At 49.7% G+C, this 24,998-nt stretch overlaps 1 protein-coding gene across 3 annotated transcripts in view; it reads left to right on the top strand.

Moving 5' to 3' along the window:
* ARL6IP4 (ARF like GTPase 6 interacting protein 4) overlaps positions 1-24,727 on the top strand; it is an 87,859-nt gene extending 63,132 nt beyond the window's left edge. For all 3 annotated transcript variants that reach the window (XM_075341821.1, XM_075341820.1, XM_075341819.1), the window contains exon 6: positions 24,441-24,727. In XM_075341821.1, the coding sequence (XP_075197936.1) occupies positions 24,441-24,494 (54 nt within the window). In that variant the 3' untranslated portion in view covers positions 24,495-24,727. The remainder of the gene's footprint in view (positions 1-24,440) is intronic.
* Positions 24,728-24,998: the final 271 nt, after the last annotated feature.

The following is a 24,998-nucleotide window of genomic DNA, read 5'->3' as shown; positions in this document are numbered from 1 at the left end:
TACATCTAACTGTGGGTAGTGGACAACCTCTCACATGCTATCTGGCTGATTGCAGCAGCGGGCCAAGTGCTCTGTCCACTATACAATGAGTCATAACCACCATCTACCACGAACCATATGACTGATGCAGTAGCAGGCCTAGTACTGTCCACTGTCCAGCAATGGGTTCAACTTCAGCAGCTGTGCAAGTGCTCAGACCCTCCTTTTTTCATGAACCACATAGTTGATCATTGCAGAGGTTTTAGTGCTCTGTCCACTATTCAGTGAGTCAGATCTACCATCTGCCAAAAACCATATGGTTGTTCTCAGCAGCGGGCCTAGTACTCTGTTTACTACCCAGTGACTCAGACCTACCTTCTTCCATGAACCACATGGCTGATCGCAGCAGGGTCCAAGTGACCTCAAGCATACCTCCCAACTTTTAAAGAAGGAAAAGAGGGACAAAGCGCGCGCGGCAACTTTTTAGGCCATGCCCCCTAACCACACCCATTTCACAGTCACGCCCATATCCACTCCCCATCCACACCCATTCAGCATGGACACGCAGGCAGCCGGCGGGCCTCCAGCATGGCCACAGTGAGGCGGCCGCCCGCCTTCACAGTGAGGCGGCCGCCCGCCTTCACAGAGAGGCGGCCGCCCGCCTTCACAGAGAGGCGGCGGGCCGCCCACACAATGAGGCGGCGGGCCGCCCGCACAATGAGGCGGCGGGGGGCGCCCGCACAATGAGGCGGCGGGGGGCGCCCGCACAGACAGGCGGCGGGGGGCGCCCGCACAGACAGGCGGCGGGGGGCGCCCGCACAGACAGGCGGCGGGGGGCGCCCGCACAGACAGGCGGCGGGGGGCGCCCGCACAGACAGGCGGCGGGGGGCGCCCGCACAGATAACAATCACAGCGCCACCCATAATCTCGCACCTGCGCAATCACCTCAAAAGCGTTCACACTTTGCACAGTTCTCAGTCCCGCGAGAGTGGCACTGGGCATGCGCAAAACTTCGGGAGGACAGTTACATGAGGAGGGCGTCCTCATGTATGTAAATGAGCAATGGGGGACGGCGTACAGAGGCAGGAGGGGGAATAACAGACGCAAGACCCCCGTGACCATAAAAGCACATTTGCATACAAAAAGGTAAGACTTTATAAAGTATTTTTTTAGGTTTCAAAGGGGGCACAATAACAGGAACCTTTCTAGAATGCAGCCCAGGAGCTGCAGAGGGGGAATCTTTTAGTTTTATTGCGAAATTTCTGCTGACAGGTTCCCTTTAACTGGTAGGGGAGCCAGTATAAAGCAGAGCTGAACTTTTTGGGCAGCTAGGACCCAGCAGCAGCAGCTCCACAGGCAGGAGACCACTGATCGGTAAGATAATAGAAGTCTGGCAGATGTAACTCTGCATAGGATGCTATCTGCAGGAGAGAGAAGTGCTGATTGCACGGTCTTCTCCTCAGCTTCCTGATTCCCCGTGTGTCTGCAGCAGTGAGAAGCCGCACACGGGGAATCAGAGAGAACAGCTGCAGAGAAGCGCAGGCTCCGGGGCTGGGGATGTCTGCTCTGGTGCAGGGGGGGGGGGGGGTCGGCTCTGCTGCAGAGGGTGGGGGGGAAGGGGGGAGGGGGGGGACGGCTCTGCTGCAGGGGGTGATTCATACCTCAGCAGCAGTCACAGGAGTTTCAAGGTGCGCGCTCGTCTCTAATGAATAGAAGGGAGAAACAGCGAGGCGGGGCTACAGTGGGTGGGCGGAGCCACGGGATACATAGGCTCACGGGCGGGACTCGGGATCAAAGGCTCAAAAGCGTGAGAGTCCCGCTGTATCCGGGACGGTTGGGAGGTATGCCTCAAGCAATGTAATTGCCTCAGCCTTCTTGTCCGTTACTCTGTACTTACCTCTTCTTTCTTACAGAAATTGGATTTCATCATGTCCTTCGCAGGCTACAGCCAAGGTACCAACTGCTTCTTCAGCAAAGGAACTGGTTCCCGAAGATCATGAAAGGGGATCCCCTTCTCCTACATGAATTGTATTATTTTTCAGTATTTCTAGGTGGTCTCACCAGGATTACCCTACAGAATTCCTTGATGGTCTGCCCCTGTGGTTCACAGGGTCAGCTCTCGTACTTAGTTTTTCTCTGCGGATCGTGTCGATGAAACATGGTCTGCCTGTCCAGATTCCTGCACCTGGCATCCTTCCAGGATCCCTTCCACGAACTGTTGGACCTCGCAGAGTAGATTACACATATGAGTAAGTAGAGCTCTTTGCTCCTTACAGCTGTAGACCTCATCGCGATATTCTTTTGTGCTGTGGATCTTGTTGGCATAGGCGGTTCTACATTCGGGATATCCTTTGCCTTCTCCCTTTTCAGGGCCGTTACCTGTCTGACACTAACACGGACAAGGGTCCTCATCGGTGTAATATTTTGGACAGCTCAACCATACACTAGATGAAACCTTCTTTGCTATCAGAAAGTCCCTGTTGTGTTTTTTTTTTTTTCATTTCGATCTTTCCTGGGTCCACTGGTTATACGGTAGTGGTTGTTCCACTCTGGTTCTCAAGCTCACATACTGGCATATCCCTTTAGGCTTTTCAGGATAACCTCCAGGGAACCTGTGGCTGCTTCTGTCCCACGGTCTTAAACATACCTCTGTTCATCTACTTTCCTAGACCACCAACAGTCCTAGTCTCACTATCTGTTTACTGCGTTTTTCCTTCAGCTTGGATTCTTCCCCAGTATCCTGGCGCGGTTCATGTCAGGGGCATAGCAATCATATGCTACAGAAGGATCTTAGTATTCTTACCCTAATCACACAGCTTTCAAGGCTCTTCTCTTCAGCCTGCTGCTAGACTCTAAGCTTCTTAAACAATTTTTGTTTTCTATTCGTGTTTGATCTCAGTAGATCAAGATTGTCTCTTCTGTTCCAGGGTATAGTTGACTGAAACACATTTCTGTCCACATGTGCGTAGTTTCCTACCATTCTTTTTGGCTTTTGATCGCTTTTTTTCTTACTCCCCATCTGTCTAAAACAACTTCTTTAGATGCTAGGGTTCCTCGTTCGTGTTTCGGAGAGTCATCGTAATGGTCTTCCAGTCTGGGTTCGCTCTAAACATTTGGACACATATCTGCAAGGGATAGAACTCTCCCCTCACTGGAGTTCTGGCACTCTTCTTCTATGTCTGGGGTCTCCTGAACCATAGTCATCTCAATCGGCTACTTCCTAAATATCTTCAGTTTCTTTGTCGCTCCATTGGGAGACCCAGACAATTGGGTGTATAGGCTATGCCTCCGGAGGCCGCACAAAGTATTACACTAAAAGTGTAAAGCCCCTCCCCTTCTGCCTATACACCCCCCGTGCTCCCACGGGCTCCTCAGTTTTTTGCTTTGTGCGAAGGAGGCAGACATGCACGCACAGCTCCACAGATTAGTCAGCAGCAGCTGCTGACTATGTCGGATGGAAGAAAAGTGGGCCCATATAGGGCCCCCAGCATGCTCCCTTCTCACCCCACTCTTGTCGGCGGTGTTGTTAAGGTTGAGGTATCCATTGCGGGTACGGAGGCTGGAGCCCACATGCTGTTTTCCTTCCCCATCCCCCTTGGGGCTCTGGGTGAAGTGGGATCCTATCGGTCTCCAGGCACTGAGACCGTGCTTCATCCACAACTCCTGTGGAGCCTGCTGGATAGGAGCCGGGTATCGTTCAGGGACATGGCCCTGCTACTTGGAGGTACTCTGTGTCCCTGTGGGGACCGCGCACAGCAACACTCCAGCATTGCTGGGTGTGCTAGTGCACCGGGGACCGCGGCGCTGACCGGGTTAAATGTGCCATTACACACTCAGCGTCGCTGAGTGTGTTTGTGTATAGGGACTACCGCGCTGACCGCCGCTGCCATGGAAACACTGCGGCGCGACTGGGACTTGTAGTGCGCCGGGGACTTCCGCGCCGGCCGCGCTTATACGGCGGCCGCGCTTATTACTCGAGTCCCCGGCTTTTGCGGCCTAGTCTCTTTTCTTCCCGCCCCCAGCCCTGCCAGTCAGGGGAAGGGCGGGACGCTGCACAGGACGAGCAGCACTGAGAGCTGGAGCATGCTTTGCATACTCCACCCCTCTCACTGTGCACAGTGGGGCACCAGTTCCCGCACTTTCTGGGTCACGCCCACGGCTCCCTCCTCTCCCTAGGACGCCGGCAGCCATTCCTGTCAGCTCCTTGAACGCTGCAGAGGGGGACAAATTCGGAAAGACCCAGGTAGGGACTCTGGTGGCCTCACAACCGCTTTAGCGGGTGGTAAGCAGCACCTGTGGTGCTAGCCCCATTTGTGCAGAAGTGTAATTTTAAGTTATATGTTTATAGGATATACTTTACACTGTATGGTGCACAGTTGATTCTGGCTATATACCCTATTGTGTTGCTCAGGGAAGACAACAGCATGGCGCCCACAAAAGGCAGGAGTGCCAAACCACAGGCTTACTATGCTGCCTGCGCCGCATGTACGATCCCGCTACAAGCAGGATCCACTGACCCTCATTGTGTCCACTGCTCGGCCCCCCTGGCACTTACTCAGCCGGAGCCTCTGCTAAGGGGGGCCCAGGGGGAACCACCTGCTGACACTGTCCAGGTGACGGATAAACTCTCTGAGACTATGGCTAAGATACTAGAAGCCTTGCAGTCCAGACCGGTATCTCAGCACAGGGGCACTGTTGAATCATTGCTCCCTGGCCCCCCTCAGTTGGACCAGCAAGGTCCCCCCGGGGTGTCTCATAGATCCCAGGGTGAGGTCTCTGACACAGACCCCGGCCCCAGACCGACTAAGCGAGCTCGCTGGAAAATTCCCTCGACATCTTCATATTGTTCAGGGTCTCAGCAGGGGGAATCTCTGGATGATGAAGCGGAGACAGCTAATCAGGATTCTGATCCTGAGGCCGCTCTCAATCTTGATACTCCTGATGGTGACGCCATAGTGAATGATCTTATTGCGTCCATCAATCAAATGTTGGATATTTCTCCCACAGCTCCTCCAGTGGAGGAGTCAGCTTCTCAGCAGGAGAAATTCCGTTTCAGGTTTCCCAAGCGTACACAGAGTATGTGTCTGGGCCACTCTGATTTCAGAGAGGCAGTCCAGAATCGCCGTGCTTGTCCAGATAAGCGTTTTTCTAAGCGCCTTAAGGATACACGTTATCCCTTTTCCCCTGACGTGGTCAAAGGTTGGACTCAGGGTCCCAAGGTGGATCCTCCAATCTCCAGACTGGCGGCTAGATCCATACTTGCAGTGGAAGACGGGACTTCGCTCAAAGATGCCACTGACAGGCAGATGGAGCTCTGGTTGAAATCCATCTATGAAGCTATCGGCGCTTCTTTTGCCCCAGCATTCGCAGCCGTATGGGCGCTACAAGCTATCTCAGCAGGTCAAGCGCAAATTGACGCAGCCACACGCACGTCGGCATTTGCGTCTTACGCTATGAATGCTGTCCTGGACTCTGCGAGCCGCACGGCGGTTGCATCCGCCAATTCGGTGGTACTCCGCAGGGCCTTGTGGCTACGGGAATGGAAGGCAGATTCTGCTTCCAAAAAGCGCTTAACCAGTTTGCCAATTTCTGGCGACCGATTGTTTGGCGAGCGTTTGGATGATATCATCAAACAATCCAAGGAAAAGGATACATCCTTACCCCAGCCCAAACCGAACATATCCCAACAGAGGAGGGGGCAGTCGAAGTTTCGGTCCTTTCGGGGCCCGGGCAGGTCCCAATTCTCCTCGTCCAAAAGGCCTCAGAAAGATCAAGGGAACTCCGATTCATGGCAGTCTAAGTCACGTCCTAAAAGGACTAACGGAAGTGCCGCTACCAAAGCGGCTTCCTCATGACTTTCGGCCTCCTCAATCCGCATCCTCGGTCGGTGGCAGGCTCTCCCGCTTTTGCGACACCTGGCTGCCACGGGTAAAAGACCGTTGGGTGAGAGACATTCTGTCTCACGGTTACAGGATAGAGTTCACCTCTCGTCCCCCGACTCGATTCTTCAGTTCATCCCCGCCTCCCGAGCGAGCCGAGGCTCTTCTGCAGGCGCTGAGCACTCTGAAGGCAGAAGGAGTGGTGGTCCCTGTTCCTCTTCAGCAACAGGGTCACGGTTTTTACTCCAACCTGTTTGTGGTTCCAAAGAAGGACGGGTCTTTCCGTCCTGTCCTGGACCTAAAACTGCTCAACAAACACGTAAAGACCAGGCGGTTCCGGATGGAATCCCTCCGCTCCGTCATCGCCTCAATGTCCCAAGGAGATTTCCTTGCATCGATCGATATCAAAGATGCTTATCTCCACGTACCGATTGCTCCAGAGCATCAGCGCTTCCTGCGCCTCGCCATAGGAGACGAACACCTTCAGTTCGTGGCACTGCCGTTCGGCCTGGCGACAGCCCCACGGGTTTTCACCAAGGTCATGGCTGCAGTAGTTGCGGTCCTCCACTCTCAGGGTCACTCGGTAATCCCTTACTTAGACAATCTGCTGGTCAAGGCTCCATCTCAAGAGGCATGCCAGCACAGCCTCACCGCTACTCTAGAGACTCTCCAGAGTTTCGGGTGGATCATCAATTTTCCAAAGTCAAATCTGACACCGGCTCAATCGCTGACATATCTTGGCATGGAGTTTCATACCCTCTCAGCGATAGTGAAGCTTCCGCTGAACAAGCAGCGTTCACTACAGACGGGGGTGCAATCTCTCCTTCAAGGTCAGTCACACCCCTTGAGGCGCCTCATGCACTTCCTGGGGAAGATGGTGGCAGCAATGGAGGCAGTCCCTTTCGCGCAGTTTCACCTGCGTCCTCTTCAATGGGACATCCTACGCAAATGGGACAGGAAGCCGACGTCCCTTGACAGGAACGTCTCATCCTTCCTACCCCCATCCTGGGCGGCGGTCACGACGGACGCGAGTCTGTCAGGGTGGGGGCAGTTTTTCTCCACCACAGGGCTCAGGGTACGTGGACTCGGCAAGAGTCCTCACTTCAGATCAATGTTCTGGAGATCAGGGCAGTGTATCTAGCCCTAAAAGCGTTCCAGCAGTGGCTGGAAGGCAAGCAGATCCGAATTCAGTCGGACAACTCCACAGCGGTGGCTTACATCAACCACCAAGGAGGAACACGCAGTCGGCAAGCCTTCCAGGAAGTCCGGCGGATTTTGATGTGGGTGGAAGCCACGGCCTCCACCATCTCCGCAGTTCACATCCCGGGCGTGGAAAACTGGGAAGCAGATTTTCTCAGTCGCCAGGGCATGGACGCAGGGGAATGGTCCCTTCACCCGGACGTGTTTCAGGAGATCTGTTGCCGCTGGGGGATGCCGGACGTCGACCTAATGGCGTCCCGGCACAACAACAAGGTCACGGCATTCATGGCACGTTCTCACGATCACAGAGCTCTGGCGGCAGACGCCTTAGTTCAGGATTGGTCGCAGTTTCAACTCCCTTATGTGTTTCCTCCGCTGGCACTGTTGCCCAGAGTGTTACGCAAGATCAGGGCCGACTGCCGCCGCGCCATCCTCGTCGCTCCATACTGGCCGAGGAGGTCGTGGTACCCGAATCTGTGGCATCTCACGGTCGGCCAACCGTGGGCACTACCAGACCGACCAGACTTGCTGTCGCAAGGGCCGTTTTTTCCATCTGAATTCTGCGGCCCTCAACCTGACTGTGTGGCCATTGAGTCCTGGATCTTCAGGATTATCTCAAGAGGTCATTGCCACTATGAGACAGGCTAGGAAACCAACGTCCGCCAAGATCTACCACAGGACGTGGAAAATATTCCTGTCATGGTGCTCTGATCAGGGTTTTTCTCCCTGGCCATTTGCCTTGCCCACTTTTTTCTGTCCTTTCTTCAGTCCGGATTGGAAAAGGGTTTGTCGCTTGGCTCCCTTAAGGGACAAGTCTCTGCGCTCTGTGTTTTTTTTCAGAAGCGCTTGGCCAGACTTCCACAGGTACGCACGTTCCTGCAGGGGGTTTGTCACATCGTCCCTCCTTACAAACGTCCGTTGGAACCCTGGGATCTGAACAGGGTGCTGATGGTTCTTCAGAAACCACCGTTCGAGCCAATAAGGGATATTCTCTCGCACGCCTTTCGCAGAAAGTGTTTTTCCTAGTAGCAGTCACTTCACTTAGGAGAGTGTCTGAGCTAGCAGCATTGTCATGCAAAGCCCCTTTCCTGGTGTTTCACCAGGACAAGGTGGTTCTGCGTCCGGTTCCGGAATTTCTACCTAAGGTGGTATCCCCTTTTCATCTCAATCAGGATATCTCCTTACCCTTTTTTTGCCCTCATCCAATTCACCAATGTGAAAAGGATTTGCACTTGTTAGATCTGGTGAGAGCACTCAGACTCTACATTTCTCGTACGGCGCCCCTGCGCCGCTCGGATGCACTCTTTGTCCTTGTCGCTAGCCAGCGTAAAGGGTCACAGGCTTCCAAATCAACCCTGGCTCGGTGGATCAAGGAACCAATTCTCGAAGCTTACCGTTCTGCTGGGCTTCCGGTTCCCTCAGGGCTGAAGGCCCATTCTACCAGTGCCGTGGGTGCGTCCTGGGTTTTGAGGCACCAGGCTACGGCTCAGCAGGTGTGTCAGGCGGCTACCTGGTCGAGCCTGCACACTTTCACGAAACACTATCAGGTGCATACCTATGCTTCGGCGGATGCCAGCCTAGGTAGGCGAGTCCTTCAGGCGGCGGTTGCCCACCTGTAGGACGGAGCCGTTACGGCTCTATTATGAGGTATTATTTACCCACCCAGGGACTGCTTTTGGACGTCCCAATTGTCTGGGTCTCCCAATGGAGCGACAAAGAAGAAGGGAATTTTGTTTACTTACCGTAAATTCCTTTTCTTTTTCGCTCCTAATTGGGAGACCCAGACAGTGGGTGTATAGCTACTGCCTCTGGAGGCCGCACAAAGAACTACACTTAAAAGTGTAAGGCCCCTCCCCTTCTGGCTATACACCCTCCCGTAGGAGTACGGATTCCTCAGTTTTAGCTTTGTGCGAAGGAGGTCAGACACGCACGCATAGCTCCATTGTTTTTAGTCAGCAGCAGCTGCTGACTATGTCGGATGGAAGAAAAGAGGGCCCATACAGGGCCCCCAGCATGCTCCCTTCTCACCCCACTGTATGTCGGAGGTGTTTGTAAGGTTGAGGTACCCATTGCGGGTACGGCGGCTGGAGCCCACATGCTGATTCCTTCCCCATCCCTTTTTACAGGGCTCTGGGTGAAGTGGGATTTACTGGTCTCCAGGCACTGAGACCGTGCTCCATCTACAGCCCCTGGAGAAGATGCTGGATGGAGCGGAGTACATCAGGGACATGGCCCTGCTTCCTCAAGGTACTCTGTGTCCCCGTGCATTTGGCGCTCACACCGCAGCATGCTGGGTGTTGTAGTGCGCCGGGGACATTAGCGCTGCGGCGCTTGTGCCATAGCCTCATTCAGCTTCGCTGAAGCAGGCACACTTTTGGGAAAAGGTCGCGCCGGCCGCTGGGACTGCGGCGCGGCTGGCACTTGTGGTGCGCCGGGGACTTCAGCGCGGGCCGCGCTTTTACGGCGGCCGCGCTGATAACTCGAGTCCCCGGCTTTTGCGGCCTATTTCCGTTCGTTCCCGCCCCCGGACCTGCCAGTCAGGAGAGGGGCGGGACGCTGGTCAGTGCATCAGCGCTGAGGGCTGGAGTAGTTTTTACATACTCCAGCCCTCACAATAGGCACAGAGGGGACACTGTTTCCCGCACTTTTGTTTGGGAACTCCCACGGACCGCCCCTCTCCACAGACGCCGGCAGCCATTCCTGCTGACACGCTGAGCTGCAGAGGGGAGCCGGGGAGACCCAGACAAGGAATTCTGCGCCTCTTACCCGCTATTCAGCGGGCGGTAAGCAGCCCTTTGGGCTCACCCCCTCTTGTGCCAGTAGTAATCTTAGTATTTTGTTCCTGCAAATACTTTGTACTGCATAGCGCTAGTCGCCCTTTGGCTATAGACTCTCTCACATTGCAGAGAGCCAACAGCATGTCGTCCGCAAAACGCAAGGGTGCCAAGGCACAGACATTATATGCTTCCTGTACCGCATGTGGGACTTTTCTACCGGCAGGCTCCACTGACCCCCATTGTGTGCAGTGCTCGGCCCCTGCGGCGCTTGCACAGTCGGGACCTCTGCTGGACGTGACCCAGGGTGTACCACCTGTGAATGCTGTCCAGGTGACAGGAACTGAGTTTACAGCTTTTGCTGACAGAATGTCTCTCACTATGTCACAAATTCTTGACGCATTGCGAGCTAGGCCTGTACTTCAGGCCACGGACACTGTGCAATCATTGCCCCCTGGTCCCCCTCAGCTGAATTACCTCCAAGCTCCGGGACGGGCACATACACCTCAGGGTGAAGACTCTGACTCGGACGATGGCCCCAGGCAACCTAAGCGGGCTCGCTATGAGGGGCCTTCACATTCATCTCAATGGTCAGGATCCCAGCGAGATGAATCTATGGGTGATGAAGCGGACGTCACTGATCAGGATTCTGATCCTGGGACCGCTCTCAATCTAGATACACCAGATGGTGACGCCATAGTTAATGATCTTATAGCGTCCATCAATAAGATGTTAAATATTTCCCCACCAGCTCCTCCTGTAGAGGAGTCAGCTTCGCAGCACGAGAAAATCCATTTCAGATATCCTAAGCGTACATTAAGCACTTTTCTGGACCACGCTGACTTTAGAGACGCAATCCAGAAACCCCACGCTTATCCGGAAAGGCGTTTTTCTAAACGGCTTAAAGATACACGCTATCCTTTTCCCCCTGAGGTGGTCAAGGGTTGGACCCAGTGTCCAAAAGTGGATCCTCCAATTTCCAGGCTTGCAGCTAGATCCTTGGTTGCAGTTGAAGATGGAGCGGCACTTAAAGATGCCACTGACAGGCAGATGGAGCTCTGGCTGAAATCCATCTATGAAGCGATTGGAGCGTCGTTAGCGCCATCTTTTGCTGCCGTATGGGCACTCCAAGCTATCTCAGCCGGGCTTGTGCAAGTCGACTCAGTCACACGTGCATTTGCCCCGCAGGTAGCACCATTGACCTCGCAAATGTCGGCATTCGCGTCGTACGCGATTAATGCTGTTCTTGACGCTACAAGCCGCACGGCAGTGGCGTCAGCCAACTCCGTTGTTTTGCGTAGGGCCCTGTGGTTGAGACATTGGAAGGCAGATTCTCATTCCAAGAAGTGCTTAACCAATTTGCCTTTTTCTCGTGACCGATTGTTTGGAGAGCGTTTGGATGAAATCATCAAACACTCCAAGGGTAAGGACTCATCCTTACCGCAACACAGACAAAACAAACCCCAACAGAGGAAGGGTCAGTCTGGTTATCGGTCCTTTCGAGGACCGGGCAGGTCCCAATTCGCCTCGTCAAAAAAGACTCAAAAAGACCAGAGACGCTCAGATTCTTGGAGGTCTCAGTCACGCCCAAAAAGGACAGCCGGAGGAACCGTTGCCAAGACGGCGTCCTCCTGACTTGCAGTCTCCGATTCCCACACCCTCGGTCGGTGGGAGGCTTTCCCACTTTGGCGACATTTGGCTGTCACGCGTCAAAGACCGTTGGGTGAGGGATATTCTGTCTCACGGGTACAGGATAGAGTTCAGTTCTCGTCCGCCAACTCGTTTCTTCACAACTTCTCCACCACCAGACCGGGCCGATGCTCTGTTGCAGGCGGTGGCCGCTCTAAAGGCGGAAGGAGTGGTGACCCCCGTCCCTCTTCAGGAACAAGGTCACGGTTTTTACTCCAATCTGTTTGTAGTCCCAAAAAAGGACGGATCGTATCGACCCGTCCTGGATCTAAAGTTGCTCAACAGACACGTAAAAGTCAGGAGGTTCCGGATGGAATCCCTACGCTCCGTCATAGCCTCAATGTCTCAAGGAGATTTTCTAGCATCAATAGATATCAAAGATGCGTATCTCCACGTGCCGATTGCGCCAGAGCATCAGCGTTTCCTACGCTTCGTCATACACGACGAACACCTGCAGTTCGTAGCGTTACCTTTCGGTCTGGCAACAGCCCCCCGGGTCTTCACCAAGGTCATGGCAGCAGTAGTAGCTGTTCTGCACTCGCAGGGTCACTCGGTCATCCCGTATCTAGACGACCTGCTTATAAAGGCACCCTCTCAAGAGGCATGCCAACACAGTCTGAAGGTGGCACTAGACACTCTCCAGAGTTTCGGGTGGATTATCAACTTTCCAAAGTCGCATCTCATCCCGACCCAATCTCTGACTTATCTTGGCATGGAGTTTCATACTCTCTCAGCGATAGTGAAGCTTCCACTGGACAAGCAGTGTTCGCTAAGGACAGGAGTGCAATCTCTCCTTCAGAGCCAGTCGCACTCACTGAGGCTCCTCATGCATTTCCTAGGAAAGATGGTAGCAGCAATGGAGGCGGTCCCGTTCGCGCAGTTTCATCTGCGCCCTCTACAATGGGACATTCTCCGCCAATGGGACGGGAAGTCGACGTCCCTCGACAGGACTGTCTCCCTCTCTCAGACTGCCAAGGACTCTCTGCGTTGGTGGCTTCTCCCCACCTCATTGTCACAGGGAAAGTCGTTCCTTCCTCCGTCCTGGGCAGTGGTCACGACGGATGCGAGCCTATCAGGGTGGGGAGCGGTGTTTCTCCACCACAGGGCTCAGGGGACGTGGACTCAGGAAGAGTCCACCCTGCAGATCAATGTTCTGGAAATCAGAGCAATCTACCTTGCTCTGCGAGCCTTCCAACAATGGCTGGAAGGCAAGCAGATTCGGATTCAGTCGGACAATTCCACGGCGGTGGCGTACATCAACCACCAAGGGGGAACACGCAGTCGCCAAGCCTTTCAGGAAGTCCGGCGGATTTTGACGTGGGTGGAAAGCAAAGCGTCCACCATATCCGCAGTTCACATCCCAGGCGTGGAAAACTGGGAAGCAGACTTTCTCAGTCGCCAGGGCATGGACGCAGGAGAATGGTCCCTTCACCCGGACGTGTTTCAGCAGATCTGTTGCCGCTGGGGGACGCCGGACGTCGATCTGATGGCGTCACGGCACAACAACAAGGTCCCAGTTTTCATGGCACGGTCTCACGATCACCGAGCGCTGGCGGCAGACGCCTTGGTTCAGGATTGGTCGCAATTCCGACTCCCCTATGTGTTCCCACCTCTAGCATTGTTACCCAGAGTTCTCCGGAAAATCAGGTCCGACTGCCATCGAGCCATTCTCGTCGCTCCAGACTGGCCAAGAAGGTCGTGGTACCCGGATCTGTGGCATCTCACGGTAGGCCAACCGTGGGCACTACCAGACCGTCCAGATTTGCTGTCTCAAGGGCCGTTTTTCCATCTGAATTCTGCGGCCCTGAACCTGACTGTGTGGCCATTGAGTCCTGGATCCTAGCGGCCTCCGGTTTATCTCATGAAGTTGTTGCCACAATGAGACAGGCTAGAAAACCATCCTCAGCTAAGATCTATCACAGGACGTGGAAGATATTCTTAGCTTGGTGCTTGGCTCAAGGGTTTTCTCCCTGGCCATTTGCATTGCCAATTTTTCTTTCCTTCCTGCAGTCTGGGTTGGAAAAAGGTTTGTCGCTTAGCTCTCTTAAGGGTCAAGTCTCCGCGCTATCCGTATTCTTTCAGAAGCGCTTGGCACGACTTTCTAAAGTACGCACGTTTCTCCAAGGAGTTTGTCATATCGTTCCTCCTTACAGACGGCCATTGGAACCCTGGGATCTGAACAAGGTTCTCATTGCTCTCCAGAAGCCGCCTTTCGAGCCTTTGAAAGAGGTTTCCCTTTCTCGGCTTTCACAAAAAGTAGTTTTTCTTGTGGCGGTCACGTCTCTTCGAAGAGTGTCCGAGCTAGCGGCGTTATCTTGCAAATCTCCCTTCCTGGTGTTTCACCAAGACAAGGTAGTACTGCGTCCAATTCCAGAGTTTTCTCCCAAGGTGGTTTCTTCCTTTCATCTCAATCAGGATATCACTTTGCCATCTTTGTGTCCGCATCCAGTTCACCAATTTGAAAAAGGTTTACATCTGTTGGACCTGGTGAGAGCACTCAGGATTTACATTTCTCGCACGGCGTCTCTACGCCGTTCTGATGCGCTCTTTGTCCTAGTCGCTGGTCAGCATAAGGGATCGCATGCTTCCAAATCCACCCTGGCGCGGTGGATCAAGGAACCAATTCTTCACACATACCGTTCTGCTGGGCTTCCGATTCCATCTGGACTGAAGGCCCATTCTACCAGAGCCGTTGGTGCGTCCTGGGCATTGCGGCATCAGGCTACGGCTCAGCAGGTGTGCCAGGCGGCTACCTGGTCGAGTCTGCACACGTTTACCAAACACTATCAAGTGCATACCTACGCTTCGGCAGATGCCAGCCTAGGTAGACAGGTCCTTCAGGCGGCGGTGGCCCACCTGTAGGAAAGGGCTGTCTGACAGCCCGTTCATGTGGTATCTTTTTACCCACCCAGGGACTGCTTTTGGACGTCCCACTGTCTGGGTCTCCCAATTAGGAGCGAAAAAGAAGGGAATTTTGTTTACTTACCGTAAATTCCTTTTCTTCTAGCTCCAATTGGGAGACCCAGCACCCGCCCTATTTGTTCTTAGGGTTTCGTTTTTCGGGTGCACATGTTGTTCATGTTGTTTCTTAAGTTCTCCGATCTTGTTATCGGATTGAATTTGTTTTTGAAACTGTTATTGGCTTTCCTCCTCCTTGCTTTGGTACTAAAACTGAGGAATCCGTACTCCTACGGGAGGGTGTATAGCCAGAAGGGGAGGGGCCTTACACTTTTAAGTGTAGTTCTTTGTGCGGCCTCCAGAGGCAGTAGCTATACACCCACTGTCTGGGTCTCCCAATTGGAGCTAGAAGAAAAGGAATTTACGGTAAGTAAACAAAATTCCCTTCTTCTTCTAGCTCCAATTGGGAGACCCAGCACCCGCCCCTGTTTTTTTGTGTACACATGTTGTTCATGTTGAATGGTTTCAGTTCTCCGATATTCCTTCGGATTGAATTTACTTTAAACCAGTTTATAATTTTTTTTTCCTCCTTCTTGCTTTTGCACCAAAACTGAGGAGCCCGTGGGAGCACGGGGGGTGTATAGGCAGAAGGGGAGGGGCTTTACACTTTTAGTGTAATACTTTGTGCGGCCTCCGGAGGCATAGCCTATACACCCAATTGTCTGGGTCTCCCAATTGGAGCTAGAAGAAATGGAATTTACGGTAAGTAAACAAAATTCCCTTCTTTTCCTTCCAGGTTCTACTGCGTATACAACTTCTTGCCTTTCCCTTGACAGTTTGGGCCTAGGCACAAGGATTTTATAACCTTACGTTTCCGTCCTGTGAATCTCTCCTCTGGTCTTTCTCTTTTTTTTTTTTTTAGTCCTTTTGTCTTCCCACCCTTAGACTGCTTTGGGACGTCCTATGGATTCCTGTGTCCCCTCAAATAAGCAATAGAGGAAAGAAGATTTTGTGAACTCACCGTAAAATCTTTCTCTGAAGCCTTTATTGGTGGACACAGTAACCGCTCTTTTTAAATGTCTGTTGGGCCTGTCTCTATTTGTATTTAAGGTTGATTTCTCCTACTGCTTTCACAACTGAAACAAAAAACGATTCATAGAAAATAGCCGACATCAAATATACTAAAATAAACATCTCTTTATTGACAATATATTAAAAGCATACAAAATAAATGAGCAAGGAAATGGTGAAAAAGAGGGGGGCCTAAAACACTTGCAAAACTTGCAAAATAATAAAGTGCATATAATAGACCAATATAGTAAAGAATGCACAGAGTGCTATAAAGATGGTCAATGTTTAAGGTGCACTAAGAAAATCAATCATGGTGATGGATGTCAGCAAGCGCCCGCCGAGCGCTAGCTGACATCCATCACCATGATTAATTTTCTTAGTGCACCTTAAACATTGACCATCTTTATAGCACTCTGTGCATTCTTTACTATATTGGTCTATTATATGCACTTTATTATTTTGCAAGTTTTGCACAGATATTCATGGTGATTGTGGTCTCTGCTCGTGCCCATCTGTATCTTTCCCCATTCTGCCATCTGGTGGCCTTATCTATGCAATTGCACCTTTTTGCACTTTATTTGTACTAGAATATCATTGTCAATCAGTTCTGTGTTTTAGGCCCCCCTCTTTTTCACCATTTCCTTGCTCATTTATTTTGTATGCTTTTAATATATTGTCAATAAAGAAATGTTTATTTTAGTATATTTGATGTCTGCTATTTTCTATGAATCGTTTTTTGTATCTATATCATAGCCCTTTTCCTGAATCTTTGAGGAGTATTTAATTACTTTTTGGTGATAGCTATTTTAACACACCATATTTTACTCCGTTTTGGCATTAATCGGTTTTGCTTTCACAACTGATCAGCTTGGCTCCGGTTGGTGGGTGTATCCTACTGAGGAGTAGCTAGCTTTTTGTTTCTTGCCTAGTGTCGCAGCAGCACACACCCATAGTTTCTTGTGTCCCTCAGTGAAGGCTCAGAGAGATTTTATGGTGAGTATCCAAAATCTTATTCCATTTAATTCTTTCTTATACAACTTTTGCCTTGATATGAAGACATGGGACAGTTTTAAAGGGTTATTTCCATAATATAAAGTTGTCTATTTATATGCTAGGAGATAATTTACTTATCCTGAGAATTGACGGAGCTGCACATGCTCAATTTTTTTGCTTCATTCCTTTTCTAAGGGACTGCTGGAGAAAGCTTAGTACATTAATTGGCTTTTTCCAGCAATCCCATGGATGAAGCGGAGATTGAGGGTATGTGCGCACGTTGCTTTTTACCTGCTTTTTACCTGCTTTTTTGCTGCTTTTTCTTCTGCGCTGTTTAATGCCAAAATGGATGTGTTCTTCTATTCAAGCAAAGTCTATGGGAATTTGGGTTTCTTGTTCACACTATGTTGTTCAAAATGCTGCCTTTTTGTGGCAGAACTTTGGTCAAAAACTCAGCTTTGCAGTGCAAAACCCAAATGGCAAAAACAATTGACATGTTGCTTCTTTGAAAAGCTGAGTTTTTGACCAAAGTTCTGCCTCAAAAAGGCAGCATTTTGAACAACATAGTGTGAACAAGAAACCCAAATTCCCATAGACTTTGCTTGAATAGAAGAACACATCCATTTTGGCATTAAACAGCGCAGAAGAAAAAGCAGCAAAAAAGCAGGTAAAAAGCAGGTAAAAAGCAACGTGCGCACATACCCTTAGAATGTTTATCCTGCACTTAGTCAGGGCTATCCAGACCCCATACAGTTAGACCTTCATTGATCAGTTAGTTGTTCTCTAATGTGCGGATACCCGTTTAATTTGAAACTTCTGGACCTCTCCATGATTGATTGGCTCAAGTATAAGAAATTAATTCCTTTTTTTCCATAGCAAACTGCACTGCACTGCATTGTTGGAAGACAGCTGCCTCACACCTAGAAATATAATGGAGGGAGGACTCATTCAGACATCAGGGAAAATTGGCCCATGCACAGACCACAATGCACGGACAGACCAGCAGCGTCCTATGCATATATGAGGCTGCTAAATTGCCAGACCTTGCATTTTGGTCCGTGCACAGACTGATTTTTACCCACGTCTGAGTGTTGAGGCCACGTATCCACTGATAGATAATTGTGAATGAGCATTCTAAGGCTTTGTGCGCACTAGAAATGTGAATTTTCTCAAGAAAATTTCTTGAGAAACTTCTGGGAGTGGAAGATTTCCGGACCTCCGGAAAAAATCCGCACCAAATCCGCGGTAAATCTGCATGCGGATTAGCCGCGATTTTCCCGCAGGTTGTTCCCTGCGGATTTTGCAGGCTGTACTGCAGAAATCCGCAGGTACCTGCGGAAAAGAATTGACATGCTCATTTTCTCAAAATCTTCTCAAGGAAATTTCTTGAGAAAAATCCGCAGCGTGCGCACAGCTATTTTTTTTTCTCATAGGATTTGCTGGGAAATGTCTGCACAAAGATTGCAGACATTTCTCAAGAAATTTCCGCAGTAAATCCGCGGGTAAAACGGCCTAGTGCGCACATAGCCTTAAAAGCACTTGTTTCACGATAATCTTTTGGTGTAAAAATCTTCTCATGCAATGATGAGCAAAACACTCGTTCATTGGGTGAAATTAATTTTTGATGTAGTACAAAAGATCGGAGATGGGGGGCGGGGCGATATAGCGAAGAGAATGGTCGCATGGTGAGGGAGCTCCTGCCATCCTGCTACCGTCCTGTTAAGTACAGACAGCTCAGCGTCTCACCTGTTCCTGGGCGCCATGCCTGGGTGTGCGGTGCCCCCCTCGGGCTTCAAAGGAGCTGCTTTGGAGGATCTGACCGCAGACAGCGCGGCAGTGTGAATGCCATCTGGAGCTGGCAGCCATTTTCTTGCACGCTGCGGTGGCGCCGCGGTCTGTGCGGCCAGCTTTTCCTCCCTCCCTGTACCTGAGGAGTAGTCTGGGGGAGTCGGGACACGGACGGACGTCAGCAGGAATTGGGGTAAGGCGGTGTGTGCCCTGAAAAACGGGTACCTCACTCTCCTCTCACACTTGCAAAGACAGCCCAGCGACCATCTTATCAATCCTGCTTGTTGCACTCCTCCCTCCATATTCCTCGGATCCTGTGGTGTTACTGGGACACTCTAAGGCTGTGGGATGGAACATCTGGATGCCAGGATACATGGTGAGAGCCCTACAGTGGAGAGAGAGCCCAGCCTCCTAAATCTCTGAAGAAATAGAAATACCTCTTCCCTCTCCTGCACACTTCTTTAACCCTTCATACTGTGGATTGGGCTCCCTTGCCTGTGAACTGTGACCTATAGTGGAGAGATAGTGATCTGGAGGCTGCATTAACCCTTTGGGAACTTTGGAAAACCTGCAAACCTGCTCTCCCTGCTGATCTGTGAAGAAGGGGCAGACATACACTCTCCTGGTACACTGCACAGCGTCGCCAGATATACCTGCCCATATTAATCGCTGTGCTGTGGCAGCTGAGAGACATACATCTCCTTTTATGTTTTACTCCTCCTTTTGGATCTCCTGCTCATATACAATATGTGCCCAGCTAAAAATCCCTCTGCGGTGGACAAGCTAAAGGAGTACGCCCAGGGGGGACCCCTCAGAGTCACCTGGACCCTGAGGGGAGGTACCCCCACTAAGAGTAAAGGGAACCCCTCGACTGATGAAGAACAGGAGGGCGAAGATCTGACTCTCCAACAGGTGTCTGAACGATTACTTCACGCTATATCTTCATGCAAATCCTCCATGTCAGGGAAAATATAGGAGGTGCATTCGGAGGTTAAGCTTCTTCGGCAGGATCTGCAGGCTTTGAGGGGGCGAATTGTGGAGGTTGAAAATAGTCTCTCATCTGGAGGACACTGACCCCTATGACTTCCAAACTCACCAAGGTTGCTGGATCAATGAACGCCTGGAGGCAAAAAGCAGATGATCTGGAGAACAGAATGCGGTGTAACATACGCATTATTGGCCTTCCAGAGCACTCAGAGGGACAGCAGCCGGAACGCTTTTTGGAAAATTGGCTCAAAACCACCCTGGGCGATACCTTCTCCTCGACGTTCGCAGTGGAGAGGGCTCACAGAGTTCCCACTCGACCCTCCTCTCTGGGAGCCCCCCTCAGACCCTTCCTGGCAAGACTTCTTAACTGCAGAGACAGAGATACAGCATTGCGTCTTGCCAGACAAGAGTCCACTAAAGCTGGAAAACGCCACAATTTCCATTTTTTTCGGTGGGCCTCCAGAAGCAGAGGGCCCAGTTTATGGAGGTCAAGAGATTGCTCAGAGAACGCAACATTCTATACTCAATGATTTACCCAGCTCGCCTCTGGATCATTAATGAAGGCAAAACGCTTTTCTTTTCTACGCCTGAGGAGGCTTCCGAATGGCTCCAACTGCACCGAGGGAATAAAGGGAAGTGACTGCACTACTTTCATTGACATATCCGCCTGGATCGATTTTATGCTGTGCGTCAGGATGGTGAGACGGAAGGTTTAAGTGGTGGAGGGAGTTTTTCTTTACTTTTTCCTCCCCTCCTGAGTATTCTTATGTACTCAATGATAGTTCGAGTTTCAGGAGCTTCCCCTCACCATAAACACCATACCAACTATACCCATCACTGATGTCAGTGACGGTATCCCTATTATGGCTTGATTGGAAGGGCACTGGACGCTGCCTTGATTTTTCCGCGATTTCTATGCTAGAAGAATTATCCGTACAATGTGTGTTAGGTTATTGTTCGATTTATGCTCTGCCGATGTCTTTAATGTTAACACCTCTTTCTTACAGAGCGAGATAGAATAGGGAGAGTACTGGGGAGATAAGTTTTACTGAATCGGGCCCATATGAATCGGGCCCATATGTTTGAATCTCGAGATGGGTTTTAATTTTAAATGTCTAATGTGGAACGTACGAGGTCTCAGGACCCCAGGGAAAAGTTTTTTCACAGGTTAAACGCTATGGTCCCTTTCTGGTTGCACTGGTGGAGACGCACTTGACCAGAGACACGACCAAGTTTTTACAGAAACCTTGGGTTCAGTGGTCAGTTCCTGCTTACCATACAAGCTACTCCAGTGGAGTTTCCTTGCTTGTCCATAGGTCGTTGCGCTGGGACCTTTGGGTTTCCCATAGAGACCCTGAGGTGAGATTTGTCTTTGTGCAGGCTGCCATTAACTCTGTTTTATAATATGTCTTTATAACCCCCTTCCAGCTAATTTGTCAATAATTAAAAGCATGTTCAGCTTTGCGCTCAGCTATCCAGACGCCCACGTGCTTTGTATGGGAGACTTCAACTTGGTTATGGACAGTAGCCTTGATAGACTCCGGCTAGATGACGCCTCCCATGTGACAGTTTCACCGGCACATCAATCTCTTTTGGGACACCCTTAAAACCTACCTATGAGGTTGTCTCATATCGACAATCTCTTATATTAAACTGACTACTTCACAGGAAGATGACATGGCAGAGCGACAGGTTGGAGAGGCGGAGAAAGCTTATATTGCCAATAACAGACAGACATGGCTCAGTGCACATAGAAGATATACATAGTGTCTAGGTGCTAAGTCGAAACGTAAACTATTCTTCACAAGACAACAATATTTTGAGCTGGGGAACCAGTCTAGCCAACTCCTAGCGTTTATGGTTAGGCAACATAACTCCTCTAACACTGTGCTTCAAATCCGTAGGCAAGATGGTGTTATGGCCACTTCCCCCACTGACATTCTTCAATGCTTTTGTAGCTTTTACAGCTCGCTTTATCAATCTAAAAGTGGGGCGACTATGACAGACTGCCTGACGTATTTGGAGGACGTTGACTTCCCGAGGCTTACTACCGCTCAGCAGGCTTTTTGGATGCCGAAATCACTGTGGATGAGCTGAAATCTGCAGTGGCAGATCTGGTATTGGGCAAGGCTCCGGGACCTGATGGCTTTCCGGTGGAATTATATGGGAATTACCAAGAACTCATGCTACCACATTTGCTGGAGGTGTTTGTTCAGGCCACGCCGGAGACCTCTCTCCCAGACTCCTTTTACGATGCTAATATCATAGTGCTTCTGAAAGAAGGAAATGACCCCTCAGAGTGTGGATCCTACCATCCCATCTCACTTGTAAACGTGGATTATAAAATTTTCACCAAATTATTGGCCAGTAGACTGAACTGTCATATTAGATCTGATTAACCCTGATCAGATGGGGTTTATGCCAGGGAAGAGCACTTCCATTAATGTCAGAGTTCAGTCGGTGGTCCAATCAAGTACCTTGGTGACAGATAATAAATGGGCCTTGGCCTCGCTGGACGCGGCCAAGGCATTTGATTCTGTGGAGTGGAATTTCCTGCGGGCCTGTCTTCAAAAGTTTGGATTTGGTCCTAAATTTTGTAATTGGATCCAGATGCTGTATCATGCTCCTCGAGCTAAGGTAGGGGTCAATGATATTCTTTCAAACTCCTTCCTCTGTTTGGGAAGAGGAACCTGGTAGGGGTGCCCCTTGTCCCCGGCTCTTTTTGCTTTGGCCATCGAAGCCCTGGCGATCAAGATTCGATCAGACAGACTGATTCAGGGCATACGCATAGCAGATCTGGTAGATACCATAGGACTGTATACGGATGACCTGATCATATTCATGGAGGATGTGGAGCGGTCTCTGCCTCGGGTGGTTGACATTATTGACGAATTCAGTAAATTTTCAGGACTTTACATAAATTGGGACAAGTCTCATTTGATGCCCCTGTCCCTCAGCCCGATATCCGGCTTGGAGGCATTATCCCTGTTGCCACTGGTTTCTAACTTTAAATATCTGGGGATTATTAAATCGAGATAGCCGACAGGACCTACAGTATAACATTTACCCTCTATTGACCGTGGCCAGAACTAAGTTCTTGCTATGGAGTAAGCTGCCTCTATCGGTCCCGGGCCGTGTCAATCTGGTGAAAATAATTTTACTTCCCAAACTCAGTTATTTCCTCCAGCATAGTGCGGTTCCAGTTCCTAAATCCTTTTTCTTTTCCCTGAACTCGTTATTGTCTGGGTTTATTTGGGGCACCACACGACCTAAACTGAAGCTGACTACACTACACAGATCTAAGCAACAGGTGGGACTGGCTCTTCCGGATTTCTACTTATATTACCTGTCGGGCCAGCTGAGGGCGCTGTCCTCGTGGATGCCAGGATCCGACCTTCCGAACTCAGAGAGCCACCTTGCACACGCTGCTAGGACAGGGTGCTTACTTGGGTTTCTGGAATTGAATGGAACTGGCCCATGTAGGATGCTGCAACTACTCAGGTTGGCGCGGCGGGTTTGGAGACCAGCTAAAAGGGTGGTGCGTTTATTGGGTATTATTGCCGAGATGCCCTTATGGCAGAACACCTCTTTCCCTACGCTACTAGAACACCTGTCCTCCACCTTCTGGAGTTCACATGGAGCTCTCACTTTGAGTAATATTTATGAACAAAATGTTCTATTGTCTTTTGATCAAATCCACTCCCGATTTTAAAGTGGCTAGCTGTCACTTCTTTAGATATCTGCAACTTAGATCAGCAATCCAACATCATATGCAGAATAGGACAGGAGCTACCCTTATATCCTCATTTCCCTTAATTGGAATTCTGCGGTCCCAGGGCCCTAAAGGACTGATTTCATCTCTGTACACCCACTTACTGTCTGTAGGAAATTAATCCCAGCCACTGACGGTTAGGAGGAGGTGGGAGCTGTTAGTCCCGAACATACAAGAAGAGGACTGGGAGGAGATTCTGGAATCCCCAACCAAGGTATCCCTCTCAGTTAACAGAATGACCCAACTATATATCATACATAAAGCGTATTTAACCCTTTTTAAGGTTGTTCAAAATGCGACAACGGGCAACCCCTGACTGCCCGCGGTGCTATGGAGGGGATGCGGACTTCCTTCCCATGATATGGGTCTGTCCGGTGACTGCCACCTTTTTGAAGGGGGGTTGTCTCAGTATTATCCTCCCTGGCTCTTTTTGCTATACCCCTTGAACCACTTCTTTGTTTGTTTGAGGTTATGGATGAAGGGACATGGTCACACTATCACAAAATATTTCTGCAGGAATCCCTCTTTATGGCTCGGAAACTCATAGCCATAGCCGGTGGATGGGCGGTCCTCCTCCTACAGTGTGAGCGTGGATAGAACTGGTGAACAAAATACTCCCGTATGAGAGGACTGTATATCAAAACAGAGGGTGTCCGGAGAAATTCAACCGGATATGGGAAATGTGGAATTCCTCCCCTTTGACCTTTTAACTGATTTGAGTACAATATATTCATTTGTCTCTACCAGTACTGAATACAAAACTGATTGCGGAAAAGTGCAGTTTCCAATGTCTAGGACGGTGTTATCGGCAGAGCTAGTTATTAGTTATTTACTGGTTTTCTTTGTTTGTATTTGAGTGTATGGTGAATTCTACAAACAATGTAATCAGCTATCTCATTGACCGTAAGACACTATAGCAGTTTTAAAATTACATAAAATTACATTTCTTCAGCAATATAGTGATATGTCTACTTGTTGAGCCTACTTGAGTGACTCATAGCAAACCTGTATGTGCATATCTAATGTGTCTTTTGCTCTGTTTTTGAGAAATTGTCTACGGTTTAATAAACTAATTTAAAAAAAAAAAAAAAAAAGATCGGAGTTACACTGCCGAGAACTATGTCAGCCTATGCACACCAAGCAATCTATTACAGATCGCTAAGTACGTAATATTTACTGCGGTCTGCCTGTATAAACAGTATTAATTGACCACCGATTGGTAAAGATATAGTGCTGCCAGTCAGTCCGTGTATCCCCTAAGATTTCCATTTTTTTTGTAATATATTGTTTCTACGAGTCAAGATTTTAAGTGGGTAGGAAAAAGGACAAAATTGTCACCAGAAAAGCTCATTTAGGGGCTCTGTTTCCTTATGTACGTTGTTTTTTTTCTTTTTATGTTATGTTTTGCAGAATGCAACAGCAAACGATGGCGTAACTTTCCAGATGAGGTCAGGGATGTTGTAATGATCATTTCCAGCAAGGTGTTGGATTTTCCTGTTTACACATTGTCATTCTGCATCTTGGTGAAACATACAAGGTATATTTACTGATGTTAGAACAAGTTTATTTTTTACTTTAAAATCTTTTTTTTTTTTTTTTTACAATGTACTCACTTTGTATGCAGTTAAAAAAATTATATGCAGAAAACTGTAAGTCCTATGAGCACTTCAGTAAATAAAGGCAACGCTGTGTTCTTACATTGTGTAAGTTACATTCATTTTTACCAATGTATTTTTTTACCCCAAATTTGTTGGTTTTCTAATGTTAGTTTAAAGATTTAAACTATCATCCCGGTCTTCTCAGATTACAGTCATATGAAAAAGTTTGGGCACCCCTATTAATGTTAACCTTTTTTCTTTATAACAATTTGGGTTTTTGCAACAGCTATTTTAGTTTCATATATCTAATAACTGAGTAATATTTCTGGATTGAAATGAGGTTTATTGTACTAACAGAAAATGTGCAACC

Source organism: Anomaloglossus baeobatrachus, chromosome 1 (genome assembly GCF_048569485.1).
Source record: "Anomaloglossus baeobatrachus isolate aAnoBae1 chromosome 1, aAnoBae1.hap1, whole genome shotgun sequence".
Taxonomy (NCBI): domain Eukaryota; kingdom Metazoa; phylum Chordata; class Amphibia; order Anura; family Aromobatidae; genus Anomaloglossus; species Anomaloglossus baeobatrachus.
Note: the sequence above shows the minus strand (reverse complement) of the source record. Positions and strands in the feature narration are given on the sequence as shown.